Genomic DNA, 13,665 nt, shown 5'->3' on the forward strand with positions numbered 1-13,665 from the left:
CTTGATGCTTGTACAGGCCACCCTGAGCTAAATGTATCCCCCCCCCCAATAAATATTCTATTGTTCAAAAGCAAGTTAAATATAGAGATTTTGGGACTTAAGAGACTTAAATCTCTTAAGAGACTAAAGAGACTTTGGATATAAGATGACTCCCTTTTTATGACAAATAATGTTGGGAGTAACCACTTTGCCTTATGTTTTGTTTTACAAATTTCAGCTCCCATCTTTGGATAAGCCAATTGATAAGATTAATGATATTCTTCAAACAAATTTGTCCAGCCTGGTTCAACAGGTACGTATTTTGGGGGAAAAAAACATACAGTAGTTTAGACTGTAGTTTATTTTACATCACTTTAAAGAGTAGACAAGTACATAAGAAAACACGTAACCGCAAAAAAGCAGTGAAAATTTGGAAAGGGGTTTGCCAAGGACATAACTGTTATCTTCCAGATAATTTTGCTCATTTCACTTCGAGAAATTGGGATTAAGCATCTGTTGTGTGCACAGCACCATGCTGGAGGTAGAAAGCAAAACCTGATCTCGCCTTCCTGGGATTCAGAATTTGCTAGGGGTGGTGCTGAACCCCATACTGACTCTGAGGCAAGGTCCCTCCTACTGTGCCGGGAGTCACTCCCCTTGCTTTTGTCTCCTCCCCCTTCTGCACAGTTGCACATGCTGTGAGCTATGCCCACCATTCTCTCCTTTCTCCCTCTCCTTCACCGAACTACTTATGCTGCTAAATACTAACTACTTAAAGCATTCAGTATCTCCTTCTTTCTTTTATTATGTTTTTAATGTTTATTTATTTTTGAGAAAGAGAGAGAGTGCGAGTGGGGGAGGGGTAGAGAAAGAGGGAGACACAGAATCCAAAGCAGGCTCCAGGCTCTGAACTGTCCGCACAGAGCCCAACCCGGGGCTCCAATTCCTGAACCATGAGATCGTGACCTGAGTCCAAGTCGGACGGACACTTAACCAACTGAGCCACCCAGGCACCCCTCGGTATCACTTTCTTAATGAGACCTTTCCTGCGCATCTTGACCAAGTCAAACCCTTTTTAATACGTTCCTACAGTACAGCAGATATTCTCTGTTAACATCCTCCTGACTGTGATTATTGCTTTAATGTTTCTATTGTCCCACTGGAGTATAAACCCTGAAAATGGCAGGGACCACTTTGGTCTAGGGCATCATCATTTCCCTGGTAGCCTACCAATTATTGCTATTTATTCAACCTATATATTGAGCGCACAATAGATTGTAGATTATGATTCAACAAGAGTGCTGGGGCCTGCAGGAAAGGGAGAGAACAGTTTTATTCTTGCCTCTATGTCTTTTAGCAGGGGATATAAAAAGATCATCAGGCATCTGTTAAATACTCATCTACTGACAAAGTTAAGTGTCCCCTTAAACAAGTCATTAAAAACTCTTGGTCATTTGTCCTGGTGTCCCCTCATTTGTTAAATGAGGGAATTGAACCAGGAGATCTGTAAGGCCCTCTCTGGCCATAAAACCTCTTACAGTGGGGGGCCTCCACAAGTCCAACTGCAGATAAATGTAGAAGGTCAGGTGGACAGTAATCCAAACAGGCTGCGAACTTAGTCACCGTTGAGGAAACAGAAGTGGTAGATGTTCTTCTTACGGCATTCGTGCTTCTAGATTAAACTGGAAACTTGCTGGCACCATAAATCGTATAAAGTCTGTAACTTACGCTGGACTGCTGTAAGAGAATATCATAGGCTGGTTGGCTTCTAAACAAGAGAAATTTATTTCTCACAGTTCTGGCAGCTAGATGTCCAAGATCAGGGGGCCGGCATGATCGAGTTCTGGTGAGAGACCCTCCCAGGTTGCAGACGGCTGTTTTCTCATTGCATCTTCATGTGGTGAAGACAGCTGTCTGAGGTCCCTTTTATAAAGGCACTAATCCCATCCACGGGGCTTCATCCACATGAATGAATCACCTCCCCAAAGCCCCACCTCCTAATACCATTACTTACGTGGGAGGGGGTTAGGATTTCAACATACGATGCTGACTGTCGGAGGAGGTGGACACAGACATTCAGTCCATGACAAGTTGTAATCGATACCGTATTCCCTAGCAGTTGGCTAAATACACCAGCAGACAGTAAAGAAACACAAATTAAACCTCTTCCAGAGGAAAAGCTGTATATTTAGTTGAGCTGCTTGGAGGGAAGTAATGACCTCTTCCCGTCACAGATTTAGCCCCAAAATGACAGAGCTTGGCATTGCTGTTTTTGTTTTCACTGGAGCCTCACTATAATTTATATTCTCTATAAGCTGTGTTTTGGGGCATTATTGTTTTCTGTAAGACGAGATCTCTAGTTTTGGTTCGTAATTGCATTGGAAAGTACGATTCCAGTTCTGGAAATTCACGTTATATCTGCACATGGTACACTGTACAGATCAGGTGTTTCTTAACCTCAGCACTATTAACACTTGGGGCTGGATAATTCTCTGTTATGGGGCTGTCCTGTGCGTGGTAGGGGACCTTGCTCACACAGTGCCACAGTTGTGATAACCAGAATGTCTCCAGACATTGCCATATGTCCCCTGGAGGACAAAATTTCCCCCCATTGAGAAACGCTAATATAGATAAGTTAAAAGCTTAAAAGTAAAAAACTTTTGGGGCACCTGGCTGGCTCAGTCAGTTGGGCGTCCAACTTCAGCTCAGGTCATGATCTCACATGTGAGTTCGAGCCCCACATCGGTCTCTATGCTGACAGCTTAGAGCCTGGAGCCTGCTTCAGATTCTGTGTCTCCCTCTCTCTCCCCCTCCCCTGCCCATGCTCTGTCTCTGTCTTTCTCTCTCTCTCAAAAATAAATAAACGTTAAAAATTTTTTTTTTAATTTTTTTAATGTTTTTATTTATTTTTGAGATAGAGAGAGACAGAGCATGAGCAGGGGAGGGGCAGAGAGAGAGAGGGAGACACAGAATCTGAAACAGGCTCCAGGCTCTGAGCTGTCAACACAGAGCCCCACACGGGGCTTGAACTCACGGACTGTGAGATCATGACCTGAGCTGAAGTCGGACGCTCTACCGACTGAGCCACCCAGGCACCCCCCAAAAAATTTTTTTAAGTAACAAACTTTTCATGGGAACTTCAGTGGATACAGTTTAAAGAAAATCTTCTTTAAAGGGGAACTTTTTTGTAGTCTTTTAATGACCATATAGTGATCATTTCCTCCTTAAGATGACTGTTTCATTTTTAGTTTGCTTCTCTACTCCAAACTAAGCTAGAAAATGGGTACTCGTTAACTGCCCTCCCATTCACTATGTCCATCAATCTACTTTGAATTATTTTTTAGGGCTATAAATCCTTTAATGATATTCCTGAGATGGTGAAAAATCAAACCACAGACATCATATCAGGTGAGTCAGAGTTTGAAGTCCTTTTTTTTTTTCTCTCTGTTAAGAAACGGATGATCAGGACAAAAAAATGTATTGTTAAGAACTGTATTATTTTTCTCTCTTAAAAAAGTCCTCTCACTGATCTTGAAAAGTAAATGAGAATCAGAGCTTCTTAATTGTGCCACTTTCACACCACAATTTTGATCTTAAGAAATAATAACCCTATTGAACGCTGATTAACATGGTCCTGCTGGCCAGAGGCTGCAAGGTTGAGGACCACACTGTAATGATGAGCCCTCATCGTGAACTGTCAGCGCTAAAGACAGCTATTGTTTGGAAAGTCACATTTTGACTGGTTTCGCTAGGGAAAAACTGTAGAGTATTATATGTTCTAAAAGAACATAAAATCAAATTTTTTTTCCAGAATTACTATGTTTAAGGATTGATTTTGTCTTTTTAGGAAGATGTACATCTGCCTTCTGATGCTGCTATAAATGTGTTTTAGGCTTATAAGGTTGTTTACGATTTTGGAAAGACAACTGATATTGAGAGAATTCTGCTAGTCTTAAATGATTGAAGTATGTTGTATTCAGGTCATGGTATTTGGGGTGAAGGTACAGAGAAACAGTGCATTATAAGTAGTTTTGGGGGCAGTAATGGCAAGAAACGTGGGTTCTTTGCTTAAAGAAGAAATCTCTGAAGCTATGGAAGATCTTCTTCTTTTAAATCATCTTCTCTGTGCTTCCTTTTATCTGTTGACCAAGTGATTTTAAGATGTTGTGCTAGAAGTACTTGATTTCCCCCCCCAATAGTGTTCTTTCAACCCATTAAGACTTTGGGTAAAAAGTATTTTATCCTATTACATAATGCTTTAGATGTTTTGTGGGTTCCTTTTTGTTTAATCTAAGATTCTACTTGAAAATACTGATACTAAAGACAAAGTTCACGCTTTCCTGTGCTAGCGTCTGAAGGCTAACACATGCTGTACATCTAATAGCCACCTGCTTACTAATTTCTGTGTTTACTTTTTCTGTTCCCCCTTTCTGGACCTCTTCTGCCAATACATGCAGCCCTCCCTTGTAAGTCTGGCAAAGCGAGGTGTGCAGTATGTGTGAGCGAGGCCCATCACACATGGTGTCATTGCCTAAACACAAGCCAGAGTTTTCCCGGGTCTGGGAGAATATCACTCCATCAGCCTGAATATTAATTGCTTAGATTCGTACCCTTCCAAAACGAATAAAAACCCTTAGCTCCCACGTTTTGATCATCCGGTCCCACCCTGCACACCTATTTTGAGTGCCTACTGTGTGCCAGGCTCTGCTGGGCTCTGGGAATGGGAGACGAATAAAGCGTGAGCCCTGCCTACCGCTCAGCAGGGCATGTATACAGATGCCAGTTATCACACTCTGGTAACATGATGGGATACGTGCAAGAGATCCAAGGTGGGAGAGGGTAGCAGAAGGCTTCCTGGAGGAAGCAACATCAAAACTGAGGTCTGAGGGAAGCATTCAGTGAGAGAGGACGCCAGCCACATACAGAGTCACCCAAGCTGGCAAAGCCAGGGAGCCATGTTGTGTGGGAGGGCAGGACAGCCTGAGAAGCAGAAGGAACCCCATTCTGAGTTTCGGGAAGTGTTCAGAGGAGGAATCTGCAGACCACATCTCTACAAACTCCCAGAAATCCCAGAGTTAAGTACGAGACCCACCGAGTCACCTTGTTGAGGATCTTGAGGCCTTTGGGTGCACAATCCATTTGGAGAATTGAGCCACTGTGGATAACGGCCTCCTCCTAGTAGCTCTGTCTCAACGTATCTGTGTGAACAGCACACTTTGAAAAAGATTCCCACCCTTTTATGTAACTCCATCATGGGTCATGCTACCCGGTACCCGAAGTTCACCAGGAGCCCTGGGATCACACTGTGAGAACAGCTAACCTTGTCTTTGCTGCTGCAAAGAGGTTTATCTCCCTTCCAGGACCGGTGGATATTTAACTGATTAGCATGTTCTTAGTACATCCATGTTGAAAATCACACGTTGAGATAACACCAGCTTCAGACCTAGGTGAGCATTAAATGAAGTGACACCCGTGTCCTGAGTGTCTTTGATCCCAGGACCTGTCACAAGGGACAAACACTTTCCAAAAATTGGAACTTACCTTCTCTCTGAAAGGTTAGGGTAGATATTAATAGAAACTCTTTGACCACTGGGAATAAATTGCTCTCTGCATATGAGATACACAGATGTACTTTAACAAGTCTCAATTTGTATGAGTCAAATAAAATTTTAAGAAAAATATCCCCTGGGGTCACTTGTTCAAAAAATTGGTCCTGGCGAATTACTGCATTCCTGAATGCTATTTCTTATTAAATTATTTTTTCCAAAATCACTGAACAGAAGTTTTGGAGTTAGACGAACCCAAGGTTAAATTTCATTTCTAGTGCTTTCTGGAAAAAAAAAGACCTATGGGCAAGTAATTTAACCTCTATGGGCCTCAGGGTCACTGTTGGTAAAATGGGAATAAGAATATCTATTTCAGTGTAATAAATTAGTTAACATTTATATCAAAGTGCGTGGCCCATGGTAGGCACACCATAAGTTTTAATCATCAGATTCATTTTATTTTTTAGTGAAGTAAGTAACAGAAGAAAACTCTGGCTTGAATTCAGCACCATATCATTAAAGTCAGCGCTCATAGCTTGCTGTTTTGTTGAGTAATTGCTTTCTGATGGTCTTGGCTACATTCGTGCTTGTTGTAGAACCTTTTCATGTTTTAACCACATACATAACATGGGGAAAACTAAAAGTGGTTGAAGCTTTTCATTTTGGCTCCAAAACAAAGTGCCTGTTTCCCCTGGGCTTGAAAATGCATAACCTGGGTATCTTTGTTTTCAGATGTCAAAAGTACCTTGAATTCCATTGGTACAGATATTGAAAGTATAGGCGAACAGATTCCTATTCAGGATCAGCTGTCGAATTTCATGGGTTACATTAATGACACTGAAACTTACATCCACCGCAATTTACCCACGTTGGAAGAGTATGATTCGTACAGGTGAGTGCCCCCCTTGAGCTAGCAAACTAGAGAGTGAGCCTTGCTCTAGAACAGGGTAGAAATCTGACATGAGAAGCAGGATCATCTTGTGGGAGAAAATTGTACAAAGAAGCCGTAACCGGATATGTGTTAATCCTAGTTTATGTTTATTTAAAAAGTTGGAGTGCTCACTCTGGCAGCACATATACTAAAATTGGAACTATACAGGGAAGATTAACATCCCTGCACAAGGATGGCATGCAAAATCATGGAGTATTATGTATGTTTTTTTAATTGGAGACTGTAAGTTCTTGAGCCAAGTGGTCAATACTTTGCAATTTTTATGTCATTAATGGCTTCTATAATCTTAGTTATCATTATCTAACACATGGAAAAGAATTTTAAAGCCTTAAAGTAATTAAGGAGGGCATTTGGATAATATTCTTCTTTTCATTGGCTTATAAAATACACACACACAGAGGTTGGTTCTTACAGAAAAACATCCTTGAAATAAGGAGCTTGCTGGAGACCTCAGGTAAGCAGCTCTAGATCCCAGCTGTTGATTGCCCCACTAGACAATGTTAGTGATGGGGTCTGGGCCCTGGAGATGACAGTGGACATCTCAGGGAACAATAGGCTTGCAGACTTGAGTTATTCGACGACCATGCGAGATATAAGATGTGCTGTCCTCTCTGAAACACTCAGCCCCACGCCCTACCACTTTGGGAATCGTTCTTACTGTCCAAACTCGTGGAGATTCCAGAGAGTTCCTGTCCTGCTTGGTTATTTATTATGCAAGAACTCAAGGTAAATAATAAAATAATAGTAATAAATAAAATAATAACTGCTAGCATTTCAGGAACAGTTACAATGTGCCCTCCAAGTGCTATACGTGTGGCTTCTCATTTAATACCAAAAAAAAAAAAAAAAAAAAAAAAAGAAGAAAGAAAAGAAAAGAGAAGAAAAAGACTCCAGGGTTGTGTTCTATTTGTAATCTTGTTTCATAGACAAGAAAATTGAGGCTCGGGGGAGTAGAATGACCTACAAAAGGCCAACAACAGTGTGGCAGAGGTGGGTTTTCAATCCCCATCTGACTATACTCTGTCTATATTGCCCTGTAATTAGTAAGCCATTTTCCTACGGTGTGGCTGGGACCCTCCAGCAGGTATCAGGGCAAACATAAGAAGACCCTTTCTCTGGGGCGCCCGGGTGGCTCAGTCAGTTAAGGGTCCCAACTCTTGGTTTCAGCTCGGCTGATCTCATGGTTTCATGATCTCATGATCTCATGGTTTCATGAGTTCAAGCCCCACGTCAACTCTGTGCTGGCAGCACGGAGCCTACTTGGGATTCTCTCTCTCTCCCTCTCTCTCTGCCCCTCCCCCACTCACGCTGTCTCTGATTCTCTCAAAAATAAATAAATGAACTTAAAAAAAAAAAAAAAAAGACCGTTTCTCAATGAATTCACAATCTCTTAAGAGGTTAGAGTTTCACAAATGGAAAGAATGATACAACTACTATCTACACGTCTACTCCCATTGCCCTGAGACTAGAAGGTTACTTTTAAAGGAAATCTAACTAAGCAGATGAAGCATGCATTCACTGTAAAAGATTTCTGAGGCCAGGTTCCATGGCTTGTTTAATTTGGCATCCCCAGTATCTGGAATAAAATGCCACAGAAAGGGTGCAGGTGGCCATTACAATTAATGAGATTGCTCTTAATTTAATGAAAAGCTTCAGAGGCAGCTTTTGTCGCAGAAGTAAACGCTTTATTTTTTAGTGTTTTAATGGTTGGGCAGCATTTCTACCCTTGAACGCTCCTCGGCTGCTGGAAAAGGTTGTTGTACCTTCCGGGAATGCCAGTAAGACCTAATTGAGGCTCCATTATCCTAAAATGTCTCGCAGGACCATTACGAAATTGAGATTTGCGTTCTGCAGGCACTTGATTTAGGATGCTCATAAATTCTAAGATATGCAGCACGTTCCCCATGTAGAGTTTCTGGTTCAGCAAAGAACGCAAGGTCCCCTCCCAAATATTCCCGAAACCACAGAGCATTTTAGAGGAAGACCCGGGAAAAGAGCTGGGTATTTCTGTATCTGTTGTCAGATCATGACCTGTCCGCCTGTTGTCATCAACGTCGCAATAAGCGCTCGCAGCAGCAGGAAACTTGACAGAACTTCCAAGTCTTAAACGGGTATTGTTATCAGTGGCTTTGGAGAATGGAGCAAGGGCCCTGCTTAGGACCCCCGCAGAAATGAAGCAAGGGAAGGAAGCCATAGTCTCTCCTGACCAGTGAGCGAGCTAGATCTCTTCAAAACCAAGATAAAAATTAAGGTTTCCTGCTGGCTGGGGTGGAGGACTAGGGGTGGGAAGCGATCTTTTCACTACAACGTCACCCTCTGAGGAATCAGCGGGCCAATCAGATATTTGATTGCCAAGTATCGCTCAATCGCTCCAGCCCCAGTCCGATAGCTTTTGCGTTATTGTGAGGCCACCTCTTTTATGTATGATAACACTGTGCTTGCTTCACCAGGTGGCTGGGTGGCCTGGTTGTCTGCTGTTTGCTGACACTCGTCGTGATTTTTTATTACCTGGGCTTGCTGTGTGGCACGTGTGGCTATGACCGGAATGCCACCCCGACCAGACGAGGCTGCGTCTCAAACACCGGAGGCATCTTCCTCATGGTGTGAGTGTTTGCTCTTCCTTGCCACGTGGGGGGTGGAAATGAGGGGAGAAGAGCAGACTGATGACACGAATCTGGTGGCCTCTGGGCTGCACATTATGGATTATTATCCATCCATCCATCCATCCATCCATTTTATTCACCAGAAACTTGCTGAGGATTGGCCTGGTATCAGACACTGTTCTCTGTGGTCACCAGTTTCTTCAGCTTGTTTGCTTTGAAACTCTGGAAACTTGACTTAGAAAAGAGATTGTCAAGGCACCTGGGTGGCGTAGTCAGTTAAGCGTCCAACTCTTGTTTCCCGGCCAAGTCATGAACTCACAGTTCATGAGTTCAAGCCCCGCGTGCAGAGCCTGCTTGGGATTTTTCTTTCTCTCTGTCCATCCCCCACTCGCACTGTCTCTTTCTTTCTCAAAATAAATAAATAAACTTCAAGGGTCGCCAGTTGGTGGCTCTGTTGGTTGAGGATAGCACAACAAGCCAAGAAAGGCACATAAATCAAGGCACAAGAGTTTTACAAATAACTTTAAAACTAACAACACGGGAGTCTGCCAGATTTAGACTTCAGCTCAGGTCATGATCTCATGGTTCATGAGTTTGAGCCCTACGTTAGGCTCTGTGCTGACAGCTCAGAGCCTGGAGCCTGCTTTGGATTCTGTGTCTCCCTCTCTCTCTGTTTCCCCCCCTCCCCCCGCTCACACTCTGTCTTTCTCTCTCTCTCTCAAAAATAAAGAGTAAAAAAAATTTTTTTAAAGAATTGACCCTTTAACAAAAAATAAATAAATAAACTTTAAAAAAAAAAACAACAACAAATAAACGTAAAAAATCTTTACTAGGGTGTGACGAGCGCAGAGGGCACCAACTGGGTGTGACTGCACTTGGAGCCAGAAACATAAACCCGGAGGCAGAGGTTAAAGCTTTGAATGCTCCCCAGAGAGGAAGCCGTGTGGGTTCCAAACCGATATTTCCTTTTCCAATAAGTACATCAAGAATCGGCAGCAGGGAGTGTGATGGGTTTGGAGAGCAAGGTAAAGATTTGGAACAAGTCCTTGGAGCCATGGAGAATCAACACCTCAGCCATGGCTGTCATTGCTTATGTCACTAGTACCAGGCTGGGAGAAGCCGCAAGCCACTGTCGTGCACTAACGTGCCTTTTCAAACATTGGGTCACCACAGTAATGAATCAGACTTATGAGCTCTGATTGTAAAGCTTTGCCCTGAAACCTTTCAGCTCCAGGATAGCACAACAAGCCAAGAAAGGCACATAAATCAAGGCACAAGAGTTTTACAAATAACTTTAAAACTAACAACACAGGAGTCTGCCAGATTTAGACAAAGTTGAACAGAACTCTGTGCACGGAAAAGCCTATTTGCTCACATGGCTACGCTTAAGAAATTAATTCATGCAGCAAGGAAGAGTATATTGCCCCTCCTTTTGGTTTAAATGTATGCAGCTACAGATAGAAAATGAGTTAAATGTTCAGGATTTACTAATCCTGGGACTTGGCTGTTTTGTCAGTGTTTTGATTGTGGTTCTATAGATCACATCTTTTTAACTGCTTGATGGGAGGGCTTAAATTGTTCTGAAAATGTGCACTTTTCATAACATTCTATTTGAACATTTTTAAGGGACAAAACCAAAATATGTGCTGTCCAGTTTCAAAGAAAATGGAAACAGGGGAGTCATGAGCAATTTGATGGAGGCTAAAATTACTTCAGTTTGGATATAATTTTCACCTCTGCAGAGGAAGGAATCTCCGAAGAGACAAAGTCACATGCAAGCATGTGGCTTGGGAACAAGGGGATTTATCACCTGATAGGAAACAAACTGGTGGCTGTGGGGTCTGTACTGTTGCCACCCATGGCTCAACATGGAAATCTTGCTTGGCAGGAGCTTCCATCTCTTGAGACATCTGGTAAACAACTCGAGAGTTGTAAAGGGGAAAGCATGATACAACTCATTAGAAGACTGTAATTTCTTAAAAATCATTTATTTACTTGTAGAAACAAGAAAGTATATTTTGTTCAGCTGCAACCACAACACCACCTGCTCTTAAAAACAGTAACACCATCCGTTGACGTTAACGTTGAAGAGTGTGGTCTGTTCAGAAACCAAGCAAGAATCCTTATCTCCCAGGGGATCCTACCAGAAGGTCTAGGGGGAGGAAAGACAGAGAGCCCTGGCTCTGCTCTGATCCTGTGTCTTCTGAGGGTCCAGGGAGCATTTTGGGGGCCAAAGAGGATACAGCGAGGAATGTACATCTGTCTCAGGGGGACATAGAAGGTTTCCCTGGAGGTAAGGACACCTACACAAGGCAGCAAGAAAACAGTCTTGTACTGAAGCCCACTCTGAAACTTCTAGTTTTAGTTCTTGAAAACTATGCTCCAATTACCCAGAGCTTTGAAGAAAGACTAATACCCAGTATAGCCATGGGGTCACAAAATGGGTGCCCTTACATGACCAGTGGCCGTTCAGTGGTTACAAATATTTCAGAAAGCATTTTGTCATGCTGTAGCAGGGGCCATAAAGAGACAGTAATCTCCTTGGCCAAGTCATTCCATTTTAGGGGATCAGTTTTAAGGAAGTAGGACCCAACTATGGACAAAGTATCACAAGCAGAGAAATGTTTTTGCAGCTTTAGTTATAATAGTGAGACATTGGAAATGACACAAACATCAGCCACCAAGGAGTGGGACATTCCTGTGGCCAGTGAAATGTAACTAGGTTGGCTACCCTGGATTGTTGACCAAAGTCCCTAAGATGTTCAACAAGGGCTCACAAGACTATCGCCTATGTTCCTCACAGCTGTGTAGATCGGGCGAGAGTCAGCACACGTTTCTGTAAAGGTACGGATAATAGATACGTTCACTTCGGCCGGCCACATATGGTCTTTGTCGCACGTTATTTTTCTTGTTCTTATTTTACTTCTTCTCCTTTTCCTTCTTTGCAACACTTTCAACACACATTGGCCATTCTTATCTGAGTGACCTTACAAAAACAGGCCTCTGGCAGTGCTGCGTTCCTTGTCTAGATATAGGCATATTCAAGAAATAAAGGCTGGATATAAGCTCTTTAAGATTAGCAGTGTTGTTTTGAAATGCTCTATCAAAGGTTTCCAATTTTTTTTATAACTCTAATATACACACATGCTCATGCACACGGTTCAAACCATGGTGACTAACATATGCTTCCCACGTGTTCCCCTTCTTCACACTCAAAAGCCTTTTAGGTCAGAGAAGTTCAGGCTGACAGAGGCCCCTCCAGTGGGCACATCTTGTTATTTATTTCAGCCAAACCAGGCAAATATTCGAAATTGTTCCTTAATGGTGTCCACTGGGCAGAATCATGCCCTTAGGAAGGGATGCCACTGTTACTAAGTACATCAGCCTAGTACACACTTCGGAGGGTCCTTCCTGTTTGCACCAGTGACGGTGCAATCATCAGTGATGATCTGGCTACTCCACCTAGACTGATTCAAGAGTTTGCTCTGTCTGTGTCTACACCAGAGTAACTGAGCACTCTAGAGAGAAGTCATGCAGTGGGCACATTGGTATCCCTACAAAATTATGATTCCCCACCTCACATGGATCCTTCACAGCCCTAAAAGTTTCTTCCTTCCTTCCTTCCCTTTCTTCCTTCCTTCCTTCCTTCCTTCCTTCCTTCCTTCCTTCCTTCCTCCCTCCCTCCTTCCCTCCTTCCTCTGCTCAGCAATGGCTTTTTCCACACTGATACATCCATTCTCCTTATTCCTCCTTCACTTAGCAGCTGACTCTACATCCTTCTTCACAAAGGAAATAAAAGCCATCATACAACTTCCCATCACCAAAACTCCAGTGCACCTGCATTCACACGTGTGCAGGGTCAAGTGCAGAGCAATCCCTCTCTTCTGGGCCCATCCCACCTTCCTTTCCCAATCTCAATCCCTGCGCACAGCCCAAGGGTGTCATGGATGAGCCCTTCCCTCTCCTGTGTCCTCAATCTCTTCTCCGCTCCCAGACTTGCTTCTCAACGCTTAACCGTGTTCTCTTCTCTCCTCTCTTTCACCATGAAAACCGAAAACCTCTCCCAACACCACTCCTTCCCTTCACAGACATCAAAAGTAATGATGCTTGCTGCCTGTTTCCTCACCTCCGCGTCCTGGGCAAGGCCACGCCCCTTCCCTCAGGTCAGCAGCAGCCTCTTTGCCTCCAGCCATTGGACTGGCTTCAGATCCCCTGGAATGTGCCCTGTTTGGGATGGCTTCCCGCCCCCTCTTCCTGCAGACACGCCTTTATTTCCCCATCAGCAGCGCTACTGGTTTCCTTCCTACTTTATGAGTCTTCCTAGCGGTCTCATCCTCTGGCTGCCCTTCTGCCACCTGCTCCTCAAATGGCGAAGTCCCCAGGCCCGGCCCCAGGCTGCTTCTCTCTCCAGTCTCAGCTCCGGGGACCAGTGGTCACTTCTAAGCAGCCGATTGCCTCATGAAGGCCCACAGCCCAGCTACGTGTGCTCCAGACGCAGCTGGCTGCCCGCAGCGTCCCCACCGCCACGTCTCCCGGCAGCAGGACCAGATCCCGCCTTCTCTTCCCTTCCTCAGCACCCAGTGTC

The 13,665-nt window shown here is 43.7% G+C and overlaps 1 protein-coding gene and 1 non-coding gene across 9 annotated transcripts in view; both read left to right on the forward strand.

The window, feature by feature from the left end:
- Positions 1–13,665, forward strand: part of PROM1 (prominin 1) — a 134,992-nt gene that overhangs the window by 100,068 nt on the left and 21,259 nt on the right. For all 8 annotated transcript variants that reach the window (XM_042936847.1, XM_042936843.1, XM_042936845.1 and 5 more), the window contains 4 exons: positions 218–292; positions 3,324–3,387; positions 6,258–6,417; positions 8,928–9,080. In XM_042936847.1, coding sequence (XP_042792781.1) covers positions 218–292; positions 3,324–3,387; positions 6,258–6,417; positions 8,928–9,080 — 452 coding nt within the window. The remainder of the gene's footprint in view (positions 1–217; positions 293–3,323; positions 3,388–6,257; positions 6,418–8,927; positions 9,081–13,665) is intronic.
- Positions 6,581–6,684, forward strand: LOC122218778. The gene has a single exon (XR_006202109.1). It is a non-coding gene; the product is annotated as a U6 spliceosomal RNA (small nuclear RNA).

Source organism: Panthera leo, chromosome B1 (assembly GCF_018350215.1).
Source record: "Panthera leo isolate Ple1 chromosome B1, P.leo_Ple1_pat1.1, whole genome shotgun sequence".
NCBI lineage: Eukaryota > Metazoa > Chordata > Mammalia > Carnivora > Felidae > Panthera > Panthera leo.